A 16,602-nucleotide genomic window follows, 5' to 3' on the forward strand; every position below is an offset into this window, starting at 1 on the left:
TCAAACGTCTCTTTCGCTCAACCACTCACACACTCGCAGCTGGAGAAATTGATAAATTCCGGCTCATTTACTGCCCATAAATGAAATAATCAGTGCTTGTGGGGCTACTATTTTTGATACTTCTCATATTTCTGATACATGTACCGCTAGATTAGATATTTCGGAAAAGCATTAGGCCAGGGCCGTTTATATGAGAATTAGACGGTTGTTTAGCGTCACCAGCTGCAGGGGGCGACAATGAGCGCATATTCATTTGAGTAAGGCTAAAATAGCAATGCACTTGACATTTTGCCTTTAAAATAATTATTCATGATTTAACTATAGTTTTTTTTACAGTAACTTCAAATTTACTATAGTATATTTATATTTATTGACCACACTACTTAAAAATGCTGGGTTATTGTTTTAACCCAGGGTTGAATCAGAATAGGACAGAACAAAGCGCTGGTTTGTTTTGAAGGGATAGTTCACCTTAAAATGAAAATTCTGTGATTTTTTTACTCATCCTCATGTTTTCTAAACCTGTATGATTTTTTTTTTTCTGATCAACACAAAATAAAATATATTTTGAGAAATTATGGTAAACACACAGCAGATAGTGACCATTTACTTCCATAGGACAAACATATTTTGGAAGTATTGTGATAAATGGTGAAGATATACTATGGAAGTCAATGGTCACTGTCTGCTGTGTGTTTACCAAAATGTCTCAAAATATCTTCTTTTGTGTTCATCAGAAAAAATAAATTCATACAGGTTTAGAACAACATGAGTAAATGATTAATTTAATTTTTTAGGTGTACTATCCCTTTAACCAAACTGCTGGGTTATTGTTACCCAACTATGAGTTGAAATAACCCAACTGTTTAGCTAAAGCAACCCAGCAGTTGGGTCATTTTAACTCAGCAGTGCATTTTTACGTTCTGTTCAATAGTGACTCAACCCTGGATTAAAATACAATGTCCTATCTTTCAGGATCACAGTGTTACAAATAAAACAATACAGATATACACACTCAGTTGAAACATTCTAAGCTTACACCTACCTGGCTATATAAACTGTAATAATCTATCTGTACAAATACAAAACAAAAGAAAGAAAATAACTTTTTATATTAACTGTACACATATTCAACTTACAATGTTCAACATTTTTAACATAAAAAAGTGCAGTTACAAAAGACAGAAGATGTGCATATATAAATATAATAATGGCAGCATAAACAGGGAACTTTGTGACTTTTTTGATTGAAAAATTAACAAGGATAAACAATGGAGACTTGCTTTCACAGTTACTTTGCTCAAATTTAAATTTTTACACACACACACACACACACACACACACACACACACACACACACACACACACACACACACACGTTTCTATATAAAGATAGCTAGATAGATTGATAGATAGAGTGAGAGATAGAGACAGAGAGAAAGAGAGAGAAAGCATTCATTTATTATACTATATTATATTACTATACTATACTGTACTACACTATATTATAATATTTTTATATTACCTTATTTACTTCTCTTTTTTCAGCATTTATACTTCTAGCAAATATGTCCTCAACAAAGGTAAGTAAGTTCAGTACTAAATCAGGTTATATGTTAATGCTGGTACACTGAGAAGAAAAGATTAAATTTGTAAGTGTACTGAAATTTTAAATGTATTGAATTATTGGCAGAGACACCGTTACACTAGCTTGATGACATCTAAGGAGCGTAGGAGGCAGTACAACAAAATCTGGGCTAGAGTGTCAAGGGCACAAAAGAAGCCAAACAACAAAGAACCTACAAGTTCAGTTGAGATGGCCAACATTGCAGAAAGTGACAGCCTCAATCACAACCAGCACATTGAGGAAAACCATTTTGACATGTTTTCAGACCCAGCTCTGTCAAGTTCTGAGAGCGAGCAAGATATTGCACCCACACTCAGGGAAGAAATTTCCAAATGGGCATGCATGTTTCAGGTTAAACATAATGCTGTGGATGCTTTATTAAACATCCTTAAAAGACATGGGCACGAAGACCTTCCCCATACAGCAAGGACACTATTTGGACACACAAACCATTATGAACTTACTACCAAAGATGATGGTGTTGAGTGTGTCCAGTTTAATGTGGCAGATCAGCTCTCTAAACATCTGAGTAGGTATCCTGCGTCTGTGACAGACCACCTGGAGTCACTTGACATCTCCCTGAACATTGATGGGCTTCCAGTGTTCAAAAGCTCAAACCTATCCCTTTGGCCAGTTCTTTGTTCAATAAACTTGTCTCCAGAATGCATTTTCCCGCTGTGCATATCCATTGCAGCTTCCAAACCCAAAACCCAAAAATTTGTCTCTGACACTGTTCAGCAATTGGCAGAACTTATCCAAAATGGTCTTACCTGGGAAGGGAGACGCTTAAACATCCAACTACGATGTGTTACTTGCGATGCTCCAGCTAAGGCTATGGTTAAGTGTGTTAAGCAGTTTTCTGGATACTATGGGTGCGATAAATGCAACCAGAGGGGATCTTGGGATGGTCGGATGACATATCCAGAAACAAATAACCTGACCATGAGAACGGATCAGTCATTCAGGGAATGCTGGCAACCTGAACACCACCAAGAAGAGGAGATCTCCCTGTTCACGGTTCTCCCGATCGACATGATAAAATCATTCCCCATAGATTATATGCACCAGTGCTGTCTCGGGGTAATGAAAAAGCTGCTGCTCCTGTGGATAAGAGGGAGATCAGATTTCCGGATGTCATCAGGAGATGTGACGCGTGTAAGTGACAGGCTGAAGACACTGCAGAAGTCCATTCCAGATTGCTTTGCTAGGAAGCCAAGGGGCTTGCAGGAAATAGATCGCTGGAAAGCAACAGAGTTCCGACAGTTTGCCATCTACACGGGGAAGATTGTTCTTAAGGGAATTCTCCAACAGCAGCTCTATGAACACTTCTTGAGCTTCAGCACAGCTCTTTGCATTTTGGTGAATCCTGATCTCACGAAGTCACAGGGACCTTATGCAAACCAGCTGCTTAAGTATTTTGTAGAGAGAGGACAGGAGCTGTATGGAGGGACCTTTTTGGTGTACAATGTCCATTCCTTGCTGCACCTTGCAGAAGATGCCCAGAACTTTGGCAGCCTTGACAGCTGCAGTGCTTTCAAGTTTGAGAACTATCTTCAGCAAATAAAAAAAATGGTCCGATCTGGAACAAATGTTTTGGCACAAGTTGCAAATCGTCTTGAGGAAGCATCCAAGTCCAAGATAGAAATGAAGGAAAAATTGATGTCATTCAAGTGCCCAAACAATGCCTTTTTGCTAGACCCAGAACGATTTTGTGAGGTGGTGTCAGAACAAGCAGAAGACAGAGTGTTATGCAGGGTGTATGCAAATCTTCAGCCATATCTGATAACACCATGTGATTCACGCCTCTATGGAACATATGTGGCTAACATCAGGCATTCCCAAATGCTTTGTTTAGAAAGAAAGTCCCTTCAGAGGAGGGCATTCATCGTGGAGGACAACTATGGGATTAAAATTGTGGTGACGATTCTTCATACTTTCTAGGGTGTGACAAAATATAAACTCAGCAAGATAAAAAGGCAAGATAACGGCAATTTGTGAAATTACATACATTAAAGGATTAGACCATTTATAAAAAATCTAGGTAATTAACTCACCCCCATGCCTTTCTTTGTTCAGTTGAGGAGAAATTAAGTTTATTGGAGGAAAACATTCCAGGATTTTTCTATTTTAATAGACTTTATTGGATCCCAACAGTTTACAATTTTAATGCAGTTTAAAATAGCAGTTTGAACGCAGCTTCAAAGTGCTCTAAACGATCCCAATGAGGCATAAGGGTCTTATCTGGCAAAACAATTGTAATTTTTGGCAAGAAAAATACAAAATATGTACTTTTAAACAACAACTTCTCGCCTTCCTCTGGCTGTGTGATGCACCAGCGTGACCTCACGTAATTCGGCATCACGTCAAGAGGTCACTGATGACGTATGCAAAAATACCGCCCCTGTGTTTCCAAGTGTGGAAAAAGAGGACCGTTCCAATGTTGTTGTATGTGTAATGATACTAATTAATGTTTTTTGTGTCTGTTTATTATTTAAAATGGTCCACAAATGTGTGTTTCAAATATGTAACACGTGACCTTTCGACGTCATTATGCAATTACATGAGGTTGCGCTGGCGCATCACACGGACGGAGGAAGACGAGAAGTTGTGGTTTAAAAGTACATATTTTAAATTTTCTTGCCAAAAATGACAATTGTTTTGCTAGATAAGACCCTTATGCCTCGTTGGGATCATTTAGAGCCCTTAGAAGCTGCGTTCAAACTGCTATTTTAACCTGCATTAAAACTGTAAACTGTTGGGGTCTAATAAATAAGGAAAATCCTGGAATGTTTTCCTCAAAAACATAATTTCTTCCCGACTGAACAAAGACATCAACATTTTCGATGACATGGGGTGAGTAAATTATCGGGATTTTTTTTAAGTAAATTGACTAATCCTTTAAGTATTCCTAAGTTTCTACATCCTTCACCCCCGAATCTCCGCCTCCTGAAGCTTTGTTCCCTGTGTGTCTTGCTGCTTCGGCTTTACCCCTGAGTTTTTGGGTCCTGAAAGTTTTCCACTGAGTCTCTGCCTTCTACAGCTTCACCTTTTGGCCTCTGCCTTTGAACATTTGCCCCATGAGTTTCTGCCTCCTACAGCTTCCTCCTGTCTTCTGGTGATTTGCTCTCCAATGCCATTCACTCGAACCTAGATGTTTCCAGAACGACAAAAAGTAACATTGGAAAACATAAATTAATAATAAGGTTAGAGAAAGTAACCCGTGATTGTCTATTAATAGGTAATTGTGTATGTTTAATTTGTGTGTTGGAAGCTGTACTTACAGATTTACCTAAACTTCACTTACAGGTTTATCTTCGCTATGTAGTACTTAATTTCATTGAGCAAAATGAGGTTGAGGTGGCACCATCTTCATGGCTCGAAAGGATCGATGGGGTAGGAATTGTTATTAAACATAAATGATACGCATTAACTAAGATCAACTATATACATTTATACCACGAGGCTGTTAAATGCTTTATTCCTTACAGAAAACAATAAGCAGTTGTCATTGTCTCTCTCTGACAGGTACTGTTCTGCTTTTGGCCTAATTCAAATGTTGGGACCAAGGTCATAAAATGTGCCATTCCAGACAAACATCTCTGGACAAAATATGCTGTAAGAGTATTTTCTGACACAGGTAAAGTATAATACCAAGATTATCTTTAATCTTATCAATTAACTAGCAAACATTCCTCAAAAATATTTTTTTTTCATAAGAATTATTAAACAAAATGTGTGCTATTTTTGAAAACAGACAATTACAACATAGCAAGGTATCGTGCACAAAAAGCACTTGAAACTTCACATGTTGAGGACTCGGATGAAAATAGTGCACGAAAAATTTTACCACCAAGAAGATTTAGAGGTATAAGAAATTTGCTGACACTGTAAATAAGGTAACATTTTTACACTGAGAGACAATTGCATTTCTAACCTCTGCTTCTTGCAGAAGAAGAACCTCGCATCAACAAATCTAAAAAAACACAGCAGACAAAACGATGTAAGAATACATGCAAAACAAATATATTTGGAATGATAAAGAAAAACCAAAATGCATGTGCAGTATATGTCTATGTTGTCATCTTCTTTAAATGCTAATTTTGTTTTACAGTTCTTGAGGACAGTGAATCATCCCAAGGTGAAATCATTATAATATCACTGTATTCTTTATTTAATACTAGGTTAAACAGTGAAAATAAAAAACATTTTGAACAGTACCATCATGCATATTTTTTCTTACTATTTATTTCCCTGCTGCATTGGACCCTGAAGATGAGATTTCCAATCTGAGAGCAAAGAAAGTGAACAAACGGCCAAGATCAACAGCAACTGCATCTATGTGTATGTAAAAAGTTAACAAAATCAATCAACGGTTGATGATAATCTAAAATGAAACAGTTGTGCAAAAAATTAGGCATGACAGCCATATCATTAAAGGGATGGTTCACCCAAAAAAGAAAATTCTGTCATTCTCACCCTTGAGTTGTTCCAACCCTGTTTTTGTTCTGCTGAACAGAAATGTTTACAGACATTCGTAACATAACAGAATTTCTATTTCTGGGTGAACTACTCCTTTAAGAAATCAAAAAGTCCCTGCTAATATTTTTTTGTTTTGTTTTCAGCTGGGGAGCCTGATGAAGGTAAAGTCATAATGATGCACTTTCATTTGTTTACTATAGTCTAAAATTGTACAATTGTATATATTATATTTATTATGTGTGTGTTTTTATTATTAGATGAGGAGCAACCAGTTAAAAGAAAAAACAAATCTGTTATTTTGCCTGCTGCACCTTGCTGTGAGTAGATTAAAATCTCAATAGAATTAAGGAAATTTTAAGGTTAAAGTCAAGCTACCATATTTGTGTTATAATGTTGATTACTACAAAATTTAAATTTTTTATAAAAAAATATGCACAACTCTAGACAATAAAAATAGTTTATTTTTTATTTTTTAAGATATTGGCTTATGATTTAAACAACATGCTAATATTAATGTATTTATGGCTGTACAGCTTACCACTGTGTACAGCAGTAGTGTGGCTGTTGGACTAATAGGTCATGAATATTTACATTTAATTATTTTTTCTTGTAATGATTACAGTTCCATCTCTTTCAACACCACAACAGCAGCCACATCAATCAAAAGTTTCAGCCAACTGCCAGAAGCAAGGTACACTTATACAGTTACAGTATATAAACTGATCAGCCATAACATTATGATCACCTGATTGTGTAGGTCCCTATTTTGCCACGAAAACAGCCCTGACCCGTCTTGGCATGGATTCCACTAGACCTTTCTGTCAGAACCAGCATTCAGTTTTCAGCAATTTCAGCTCCAGTGGTTTGTCTGTTGGATCGGGCCGCGTGGGCCGGCCTTTGGTCCCCAAGTGCATCAATGAGCCTTAGCACCATGACCCTGTCTGCTTTTCTGTCCTGGGACCAATTTTGATAGATACTGACCACTACAGAACAGGAACACCCCACAAGTGCTGCAGTTTTGGAGATGCTCTGACCCATTCATCTAGCCATCACAATTTGGCCCTTGTCAAATTCGCATAGATCAATTTTTCCTGCTTCTAACACTTCAACTTAAAAACAAACACGTTAATGTGTTAGAAGCAGAAAAAAGGGGAAGTTTAAGGATCTGAGCGCCTCTGACAAGGGCCAAGTTGTGGTGGCTTGGTGACTGTGTCGGTGCGTCTCCGGGGCCGCAGTTCTTGTGGGGTGTTCCCGGTCTGCGGTGGTCGGTGCCTGTCAGGCGTGGTTTAGGGAGGGAAAGGCATCGAACCGGTGACGGGGTCATGGGCAGCCAAGGATCAATGTTGCATGTGGGGAGCGAAGGCTGGCCTATGTGGTCCAATCCAACAGATGAACTATTCATATACTCCTACTCAGGCAATATTGCTTTAATGTAACGGTTAGATGGCACAAGATTGAAAAGAAAACTAGCAAACAAAAACTCTTTTGTGAGGAACTACTTTGCTTCCGCTATGGACTTGAAGCTCAGAATGACAGGCAATCCTTTCAGCCGTTTGTTTTCTTTTTGAAAGAACGCACGTGCATTTGAATGTTGGGAATCTCTCATTTTAAAGAGTTGAACTTCATGTTGCCATGACACGCGTGTCCTCACTACAGCACGCGCGTCATTGTTTATGCTTGTCATGCATCATTTCCTGATAACTGCTTCAATCTAGTTTGCGTTATTTCTTGTCATGAATGTTTACCGGTATATGCATGTTATCTCTCGTTGTAAGGAGCTGAACCATAACTTTTGTTGTGATGATGCGCGCGTCCTCACAACGACACGCCCATTGCGGCATTGTTTCGGCTTCTTGTTCACACAGAGGGTTTTCGTGTATCTTACTAGGTCCTCTTTCCGGCAACAATCCCAGAAGATATGCGGGACGTGTTTGCGTTCACACAGAAGCTTGTCTGGCAATTTCACGGGTATTTTCTGGGACTAAAGGTCTGTGTGAATGGGGTTATAGAAAGTCTTTAAAAACAGCGTTTGTGCAACTGAATGTGTGAGCGTGTGACCATCCGCCCTGTTGGCAGCTTTTTTCCGTCACAGATATGTGAGTGACCATCTGTATGGCTCAAGTGATTCACACCTTCCTCACTCAAACCCTATTCACACAGACCTTTGGTCCTAGAAAATATCCGTAAAATTGCTAGACAAGTGTCTGTGTGAACACAAACACGTCCCGTATATCTTCTGGGATCGTTGCCGGAAAGTGGACCTAGTCAGACAACAAAAAGTTACAAAAGTTATGGTTCAGCTCCCCAAACCGAGAGACAACATGCATACAAACACTCACCACGAGAAACGCTGCAAACTAGATTGAAGCAGCCATCAGGGAACGATAAATGAGACGCACAAACAACGACCCACATGCCATAGTGAGGACGCGTGTGTCATGGCAACATGAAGTTGGTTCAACTCTTTAAAATGAGGGATTTACAACATTCACGACGAGAAATGTCAGCAAACTGGACTGAAGCAGATATCAGGTAAGTTAGCTTGTCACTTATTGCGTTGAAACGGAGATCATTCAGCAGCATAAAAGAATTAGGGATGGGCATTTTCCAGTAATTTAATATTCAAATATATATGCTCATAAAGAATAAATATTCGAATATTCGTTTATTTAAATTACGTTAATTAAGACATACGTATTTTGTATTTTTAATTTTGTCACAATTTCACAGAAGGCTTATAATTAGGAAATATCCACAACAAGCTAAGCTTATATTCTGTATATGTATGTATGTATTTTTAAGTTGAAAACATTGTTAAAAAATATATTTTTATAATTCTTCTTAAAAAAAAATAGCTCACAGAAAAATGGTGTTAAAACCCACACGGAGCGAAGTCTGAGTCAAATAGTTTCAAGTCGTTCATTAGTACGAATTCCGTAGGCCTAATGTTTGATCTTACAGAAATTACATTATACCAAATATAATACCCAAACACAAGTGAAGATTAAAGTTTGAGAACTTGACAAAGTACGCAATCATGTAAACAGACTCAAAGCACCAAGGTAGAACCCGGAGCGAACGAAAAAACATATGCTCTGTCCCAAACCACATACTTCCATACTATATAGTAGGCGAAAAGCACTACTTCTCGTATTGAAGTAGGCGGTTTGGGACGCAGTGATAGACTACATAACAGACTGCTCAGTTGGCATATAAATATCTTCTCTGTTTAGTTTGACATGTTTTTGTGAAGAAAGACAACAAAAAATGTAGTCTACCAGCTCCGGTGAAAGCCTGTTCTTCTGACTACAATAATGCCGGGCTGCGGAGAAAACAAGAGACGGATCTAACAAGAATATCTGAATTTAACATTATTTTACAAATAACATAAGCTGCCTCAAAACACAATCTTCTGACACTGACTGTGCAAAGTTACAAGCTTAATTTAACAACACAAAGACGGGCTATTATTGTCTGCTTTTAAAAGAGCACCATATATAATTAAAGTTCTCAGTTTCATTTCGTTCTCTGTGTCTGTCTCGTTATTAACAAAGTTAAGTAGACTATATAGCAGGAAGCTAACAAACCTCTCATGATGCGCTGATGCGGGCGGCGGAGAAGCACGTCTAAATAACATGTGAGCTGGTGGCCAAAATGGACAACCCAGAGTTAAAAGTAAATACTTAAATTTGTCTGCAATCTGAATTGCCAAGCAATCAGAAATACATAAAAAAATTCATTCTAAAACCACTAGTGGTGGAATGATTTGCAAATGATGTGAAGTAGTGGTTACTGTGACATATATACATGATACAGATATTTACCTGATAATATGTTTTTTTTGTGACTTGTTTTAGGAAGTTCGATTGATTCGCATTCCCCTCGAGATGGTAACTATGTAATTGCATTTTAATCAATATATTATTCATAATGGTCATGAATGTTTTATCTAATGATTTATTTTCTTTTTTTTTTTTTTTTTTTTTTTTTTTTATTTGCCCATAGAATTACATTGATAGCAACAGTGTCAGGATACAGCAGTGCCAAGTACAACTAAAACAGTGGCAAGAAAATCCGAAAAAACAAGCGAAAATAACAACAAAAAAGGTAGATACAGGGAAAAGTAAAAAAAGCCAAAGGAATTAGAAACACACAACCCCGAAACATCAACCCCGCCTCACAACATTCCAAAAGTTGTAAGTATGGGATAAAGGACAAAAAGAAAAGAAAGAAAAAAAGATATGTATAATTATTCCTAAAACCTTTTCATATATTCCCAAAGGGGAGACCAGAGCAGCCAAAATTGTTCAGATTTTTGCTGTTTATCATAAGTGAGCTTTTCAAAAGGTAATAGTGTGGCAATTTGTGATATCCACATTTTAAGGGTTGGAGCCTGTGAAGCGGACCAAAGTAACAAGATGCATTTCTTTGCTAGATATACCAAGATGATAAATAACTGCGTTGTTTTTTTATTAAACAGAGTATTCACCTTAAGATTAAGTAGGTATACTGCTGGGGTCATATCAAAGTTCACTCCAGAGAGATCTTTCAATACATGATGCACTTTTTTCCAATAAGGCAATATTTTGTCACAATACCAAAAACAATGAATGACAGTGCCCTTATGTTTGTTACACTTAAAGCACAGGCCTGAGGTATTGGCAAACATCTTTTTAATACGCATTGGTGTAAAATATACCCTATTAAAAAATTTAAAGTTGAGCTCATGCACCCCAAGAGAAGTGCATTTAGGGTATACATTCTTGCATACGACATCCCAGTCATTTCCCTCAATAGGCTGGCCTGTGTCTTTTTCCCATACTGCCTTAAGTGCTGGAAGGCTTGAGATGCAGTTATTAACTAGAATGTCATATATCTTTGATATCGATCCCTTTAACTCAATTGGGTTTTGTAAAAGGTCCTCAATAGCAGTTATTTGCATGTTCAGCTCCCCTTTATCTACAATTGTTTTCAAAAAATGACGTAACTGGAGATATTTATAAAAATCTGACTTTGGAACTTTGTATTGATCCACAATTTGCTGGAAAGATTTTAAAATACCCTCTGTAAATAAGCAAGATAGTTGGGATATTCCCAGCTTTAGCCATGTTGAGAGGCCAATATTTTGCAATGTTAAAGGAAAATCAGGGTTAAAACAAATTGGAGAGGATAAGGAAAGGAAGGCGGGAATTTTTAAGTATGTCTTAACATCTCTCCAAACTCGGAGAGTGTTCGCTGTGGTAAAATGTTCAGAAATTTTTTTAATCTTAGTATACTTTTTGATAAAAGGTAAAGATTTAATTGGAAATGGGGTGCAAATTGATGATTCCATATTATACCAAATAGAGTTTGTTCTCTCTGTACTCCATGTGATCATATTTTTTATCTGGGCTGCCCAATAGTACAATTGCAGATTTGGCAGAGCTATCCCACCCCTATCTTTTGGCTTAAGCAATTTTGAGAGTTTTATACGGGGCAATTTGTTATTCCAGATAAACTTTGAGAGGTGTTTGTTAAGATCCTTAAAAAAAGAACTTGGTAAATAACTAGGTATAGATTGAAATAAGTATAACAATTTGGGAAGAACATTCATTTTTATTACATTTATTCTGCCCAGAAATGAAATTGGAAGTAGACACCATGTTTTCAAGTTAGTCTTGATTATTTCTGTAAGTGGGGTGTAATTGTTTTTTATAAGATCACTAAGTGAGGCTGTAATAAAGATTCCTAGATATCTGAAGCCTTCCTCTGGTGATTTATTTTCTTGTAATGTGATTACAGTCTCATCTCTTTCAACACCAGAACAGCAGCCACATCAGACCATTTCTGCCAACTGGCAGAATCAAGGTACACTAAATCACGCACGAATACAAACACGCATACACACACACACACACACACACACACACACACACACACACACACACACACACACACACACACACACAAACGCGTAATGTATACATGATCTAATAAAATGTTTCTGTGACTTGTTTTAGGAAGTGTGATTAATCCACAATCTCTTCGAGATGGTAACTATATAATTTCATCATAATTATTCGATTATGTTGTCGTCTTATGGCAGAGTAATGATGTCTTGGTAGTGCTGTTTTTATTACTTTTGTTTATTACTCTTTAATCTCATTTATGCTTCAACATAAATTCTGCACAGACATCTACAAGTTATTTGAGAGTCTTGAAAGACGGATCATGTTAAAACTGGACCAAATACAAACAAGCATCACGTCAGCAGTGGACATAATGACCCAGTCAATAAGCCAGCCAAGCACCTCTGTTTCTGATCTCACAGAGGTGCTAGAGCAGCCGTGTAAGAGTGTAGAAGATCTAGAGGATTTGTGTAACAAGCTAAAAGATGCAGAATTTCGAAAGAAGATGGTATGTGCCATAACACAAGCTACATTACTATATGTGTAATAATTTGCTGTTGTGTTTAATAACTGATTGTTATTGTTTGTAGATTCGTTATCTGTGTCTGCAGAGTGGTGGCAGCTTGGGAAATGGAATAAGGAGGATGCTGAAAAAAATTGGAGAAAATTCCCTATGGGGACTGTACAGTTATAAAGGCAGAAAGGGCAAACTTAAATTTCAGGATCTCCTTATTAATGACGTCATCATACGTAAGTTGCAAAACTTGCCACTAATGACTAATAATATGTCTATTTATTGTTCACCAGTTGAAAAAAATACCTCAGCAAGTGATTCCTACAATATCATTTCTTGTTTCTTTATCATTATAGTTTTCATGTGAACACTGCTATTCTCTTTAAAACAAAAAGATTTTTACTATATTTTATACTATATTTTTCATAGTTATCGTTATAATATAAATGACCTTTAACTGTATATGTATATTTATGGCAGAAATAAGAATAATGTTAGATGTTTTAAGAACTTTGTTTTTAATTTTAATAATGGTGAACTCTGTTCTAAATCAAGGTGCCTGTAGCAAAGCATACCCACAACAAAAAACTCAGAGTGTTGAAGACATGATTGCTGTCACCCTAAAACATGCCCCGGATCGGGAAAAAACAGTTCATCAGGTTAGTGCATTATTCTGAAAATGCCATATATCTATTGATTCGATATATAAATGTGCATTCATCTTTGCCGTGTTTTATTCATTTAGATGACTAGAGATGTACACAGATTAAAAAAAAACATTAATTGCATTAATCAAAGACACTTTGTCATATTTAGAACACTGTCATTGGTGCTGTCATCCTTGGGACGTTGTTGCTGAACTTCTTTGACAGTTAAAGGTTTTGGTCATGCACGATTGTCGTTGACTTTGAGTAAAATAATGTAACGTTTTTCATAAGATCCCCTGGGGTCAAATTGTTAGCATGACAGAAGCTTGATGCTGGTGTGTGAGAACAACCAACAATTATAAATAATTCAATCTTGATGGCTTACAATGCTTCCCCGCCGCAGAAAACAAATCCACGGTTTTATCAATGACATCTAAATTACAATTTTGTTTTTGTTTGTTTGTTGATCACAAAGTACAAGGTAGATGAGGAAAACTAGGATTCCATGTGTATTCAAAGCGCCACCATAATTGCTGTGCTGTGATTGGTTAAGGTGATTTATTGCATTCTGCAGAGAATGAAGACTAGCACTTGTTACGGTTTAGAAAAAAAGGGAGAAAAAATGACAGGATAACACGGCGGATATCGGATTTTGCGTAAAATGAAGAATTTACTTTTTAATACTGACCTGATACCATACTAATTTTGCCGGTAACTTTTTTTTGTTAATGGTGTTTATCATGTTTTGGAACCAAACTCTTCAAATATAGACATTGAGTAATAATATTTACCGCACATTATTCATACACTTGCAGAGGCACAACTGCACATTTGCTGAGGGTTATGCAAGATCACTGTTGGCACCCCTACATTACCCCCCCCCCCCCATTACTGAGGCCTAACACACACACTTGTTTTTGTGTCTTATTTAGAGTTGATCTAAGCTTCTGTAGTGTGCAGACCATGGATCTCCAGCCCTGCTCCTGGAGGGCACCCGTCCCGCACACCCCAGTCCCAACCCCACTCCAACACACCTGCCTCTGAATTGAAAAGCAGGTTCAGGTATGTTTGATTAAGGCTGGAGCCGAAACGTGCAGAAAAGGCGCCCCACAGGAACAGGGCTAGAGATCCACGGTGCAGACTGTACAGCGTATGGAAAAAGTATGTGAACTCTTTGTAATTACTTTCTTTTCAACGTTTATTGGTTATAAACTGTAATTTGATTATGTCAATATTATTAGCAAATGTTTTACAAATCATTTAATTAAATGGCACATATTATGCAAAAGTAACATCTACGATGTGTTTGGACTTAAATAGACATAAAACCTCCCTATTGTTATTTTTTTAAATCTCCATTAAAACAAATATGTTTTATAGACCCTTCGCATTTTGGCAACAGAAGTGGGGTTGTTCCCCAGTGGTTGTAACTTGTAAGCAAGTCAGAACGTTTATTATCAAAATGTCTGGTTGTTGCATTTGGTTACACTAATATAATTAACTAATATACGTATACATGTATCTGGACACTTTATATTTGGTCACCTGCTAACATCTATCCACTCCACTATAGTACACGGATCTGGTAGCTGTGTTGAAAAAGTTGATAAGTCAACTTCTTAAAATAATTTTCTCTGTGTTGCTTTACTGCTGATTCTTGCTTTACTTCCGTTGCCTAAATGCACAAGCATACGCTGCCACATCATCGTGTACAAACAGTAAAAGGGTATATTACACATGCTGTTTTGATTAGGGCTGGGTATCGATTCAGATGTTCCAGATCGATTCGATTTCGATTCACAAGCTATCAAGTCGAATTGATTTCGATTCTCGATTCAATTTGATTTTTATACTCAATTCTCGATTCAACTCAATGAATATAGATTTAATACAAATACTATATTAATAAAAAAGAACAGTGAACAGCAGTTTACAAGTGGGTAATTAATAAAAAGAAATTAAAAGCCACAACACTATCATCGTCGTCTTGCTGCGAAATCTAAAAAGCTTCCATACCTCTGACTTTTTATGTGTTATCAACGTCGATGAAGCACCTAAAACCGCCATTTTAAACACTGAATGAATGAATGACAGGCTCGCCTTACGCGTGGATGAGATTTGCTTACATTGTTTACATTTCAAAGGAGGAACAAGCACTAAAAAGTGGCTGGTCCGCTGTTATGTGTGAGCGTATTTTCACAATTCTGATCCGGTGAGGCGTCAGTTCATTGAATTGCAGACATACACAAACAGTCACTTACTTTTAAATGAACATTATCTGTGCTGTCTGTACCACCCCACAAGTATCACCCCTATGTGAGTCTTTCGGGGTCTACTCTGTACACTGCACTAGACACAACATAGGCTGCAGTTCTGACAGTAGCTGAAGCGTGAAAGACGAGCTACGCGCACAAATGCGGTGCGGTGATGTCACGGCATATAGAAATACATATTATTTTATGTTGTTATTGCTAACATAATTAGTTGTTTTAATAATATATAAGATTACTGCTTTCCTGCGGTGGGTTGTTAACAGCCTACCGCATGATTTTGTTGCTTCTTCACCGCAATAAAACAAAAGCCTGTACGGTCACAGCCAACAAATCAGCGTAACAAATGAGGACCACTTACAAATATGCAGGGTTTAAAACTGGGCGAAGCTGAACCCCGTCACAAAGGCTGAAGTCTGCTCCGGTGTGCCCGCTGCAAAAGTAAGTTACTGTTTGCTTTGTATGTCCATTCTCATGAAATGCATACAAATAGCACGCAGTGTGATTATCGTGCTATACGTCAAATTTCAATTTTGAGAGCATATGATACACCAGTCCTTCCCGGATTGCGGCGCATGTATTGCACGATTATCACACTGCGTGATACTGTATGTGTATGCATATAAGAATGACTGACGCCTCACCGGATCAGGGTAGGGTTGCACCAGTCGTTCGTAATTTCTTACTTAAACTGGGACGTAAAGTCCAAACTAGAGGCTTAGTAACTACTAGCTAGTTTATAACTAACTCTTTACTTTATTCGGTTGCACCATTTGTTCTTAAGGCAGAACGTAGCTAGTAGGTCGTAAGCTCTTCGTAAAGTAATGCGTTGTCGCATAGAATGACGTCTATTTCTCATTCTTGAATCACAAACTGAAAGTTAAAAAAGACGTTAAAGCAAACGTTATGGACTTTAAAAACATTACACTTTTCATTGAAAATATCTATCCCACACATGGAGGAGAAAATAAACAGGAAGAAATTTTTTATCTTATTTTAATTGATGGATACACAGAAAATTAAACAGTTCTTGAAAACTCGATGACGAATTTGCGGCTCTTCATAATTTATAGCTCATCGATGTAATATAATCTGGCTGACATCTTATTCCAATCGCTATTCATGGACAGAGGCTTCCGTAAATATTTAGTTACAACGTATTGTTAAGTTTAATGGT

At 37.2% G+C, this 16,602-nt stretch overlaps 1 protein-coding gene across 1 annotated transcript in view; it reads left to right on the top strand.

Moving 5' to 3' along the window:
• Positions 1–762: 762 nt before the first annotated feature.
• The window catches only part of LOC141353191 (uncharacterized), a 31,437-nt gene continuing 15,597 nt past the window's right edge, over positions 763–16,602 (top strand). Inside the window, exons 1-16 of the mRNA XM_073859671.1 lie at positions 763–1,583; positions 4,934–5,020; positions 5,153–5,264; positions 5,382–5,492; positions 5,577–5,627; positions 5,739–5,765; positions 5,900–5,968; positions 6,250–6,267; positions 6,364–6,423; positions 6,729–6,797; positions 9,964–9,996; positions 11,888–11,953; positions 12,106–12,138; positions 12,279–12,502; positions 12,585–12,744; positions 13,064–13,167. Of these exons, the coding sequence (XP_073715772.1) occupies positions 1,569–1,583; positions 4,934–5,020; positions 5,153–5,264; positions 5,382–5,492; positions 5,577–5,627; positions 5,739–5,765; positions 5,900–5,968; positions 6,250–6,267; positions 6,364–6,423; positions 6,729–6,797; positions 9,964–9,996; positions 11,888–11,953; positions 12,106–12,138; positions 12,279–12,502; positions 12,585–12,744; positions 13,064–13,167 (1,239 nt within the window). The 5' untranslated portion in view covers positions 763–1,568. The remainder of the gene's footprint in view (positions 1,584–4,933; positions 5,021–5,152; positions 5,265–5,381; positions 5,493–5,576; positions 5,628–5,738; positions 5,766–5,899; positions 5,969–6,249; positions 6,268–6,363; positions 6,424–6,728; positions 6,798–9,963; positions 9,997–11,887; positions 11,954–12,105; positions 12,139–12,278; positions 12,503–12,584; positions 12,745–13,063; positions 13,168–16,602) is intronic.

The sequence above is a fragment of the Misgurnus anguillicaudatus genome, chromosome 21 (genome assembly GCF_027580225.2).
Source record: "Misgurnus anguillicaudatus chromosome 21, ASM2758022v2, whole genome shotgun sequence".
Taxonomy (NCBI): Eukaryota; Metazoa; Chordata; class Actinopteri; order Cypriniformes; family Cobitidae; genus Misgurnus; species Misgurnus anguillicaudatus.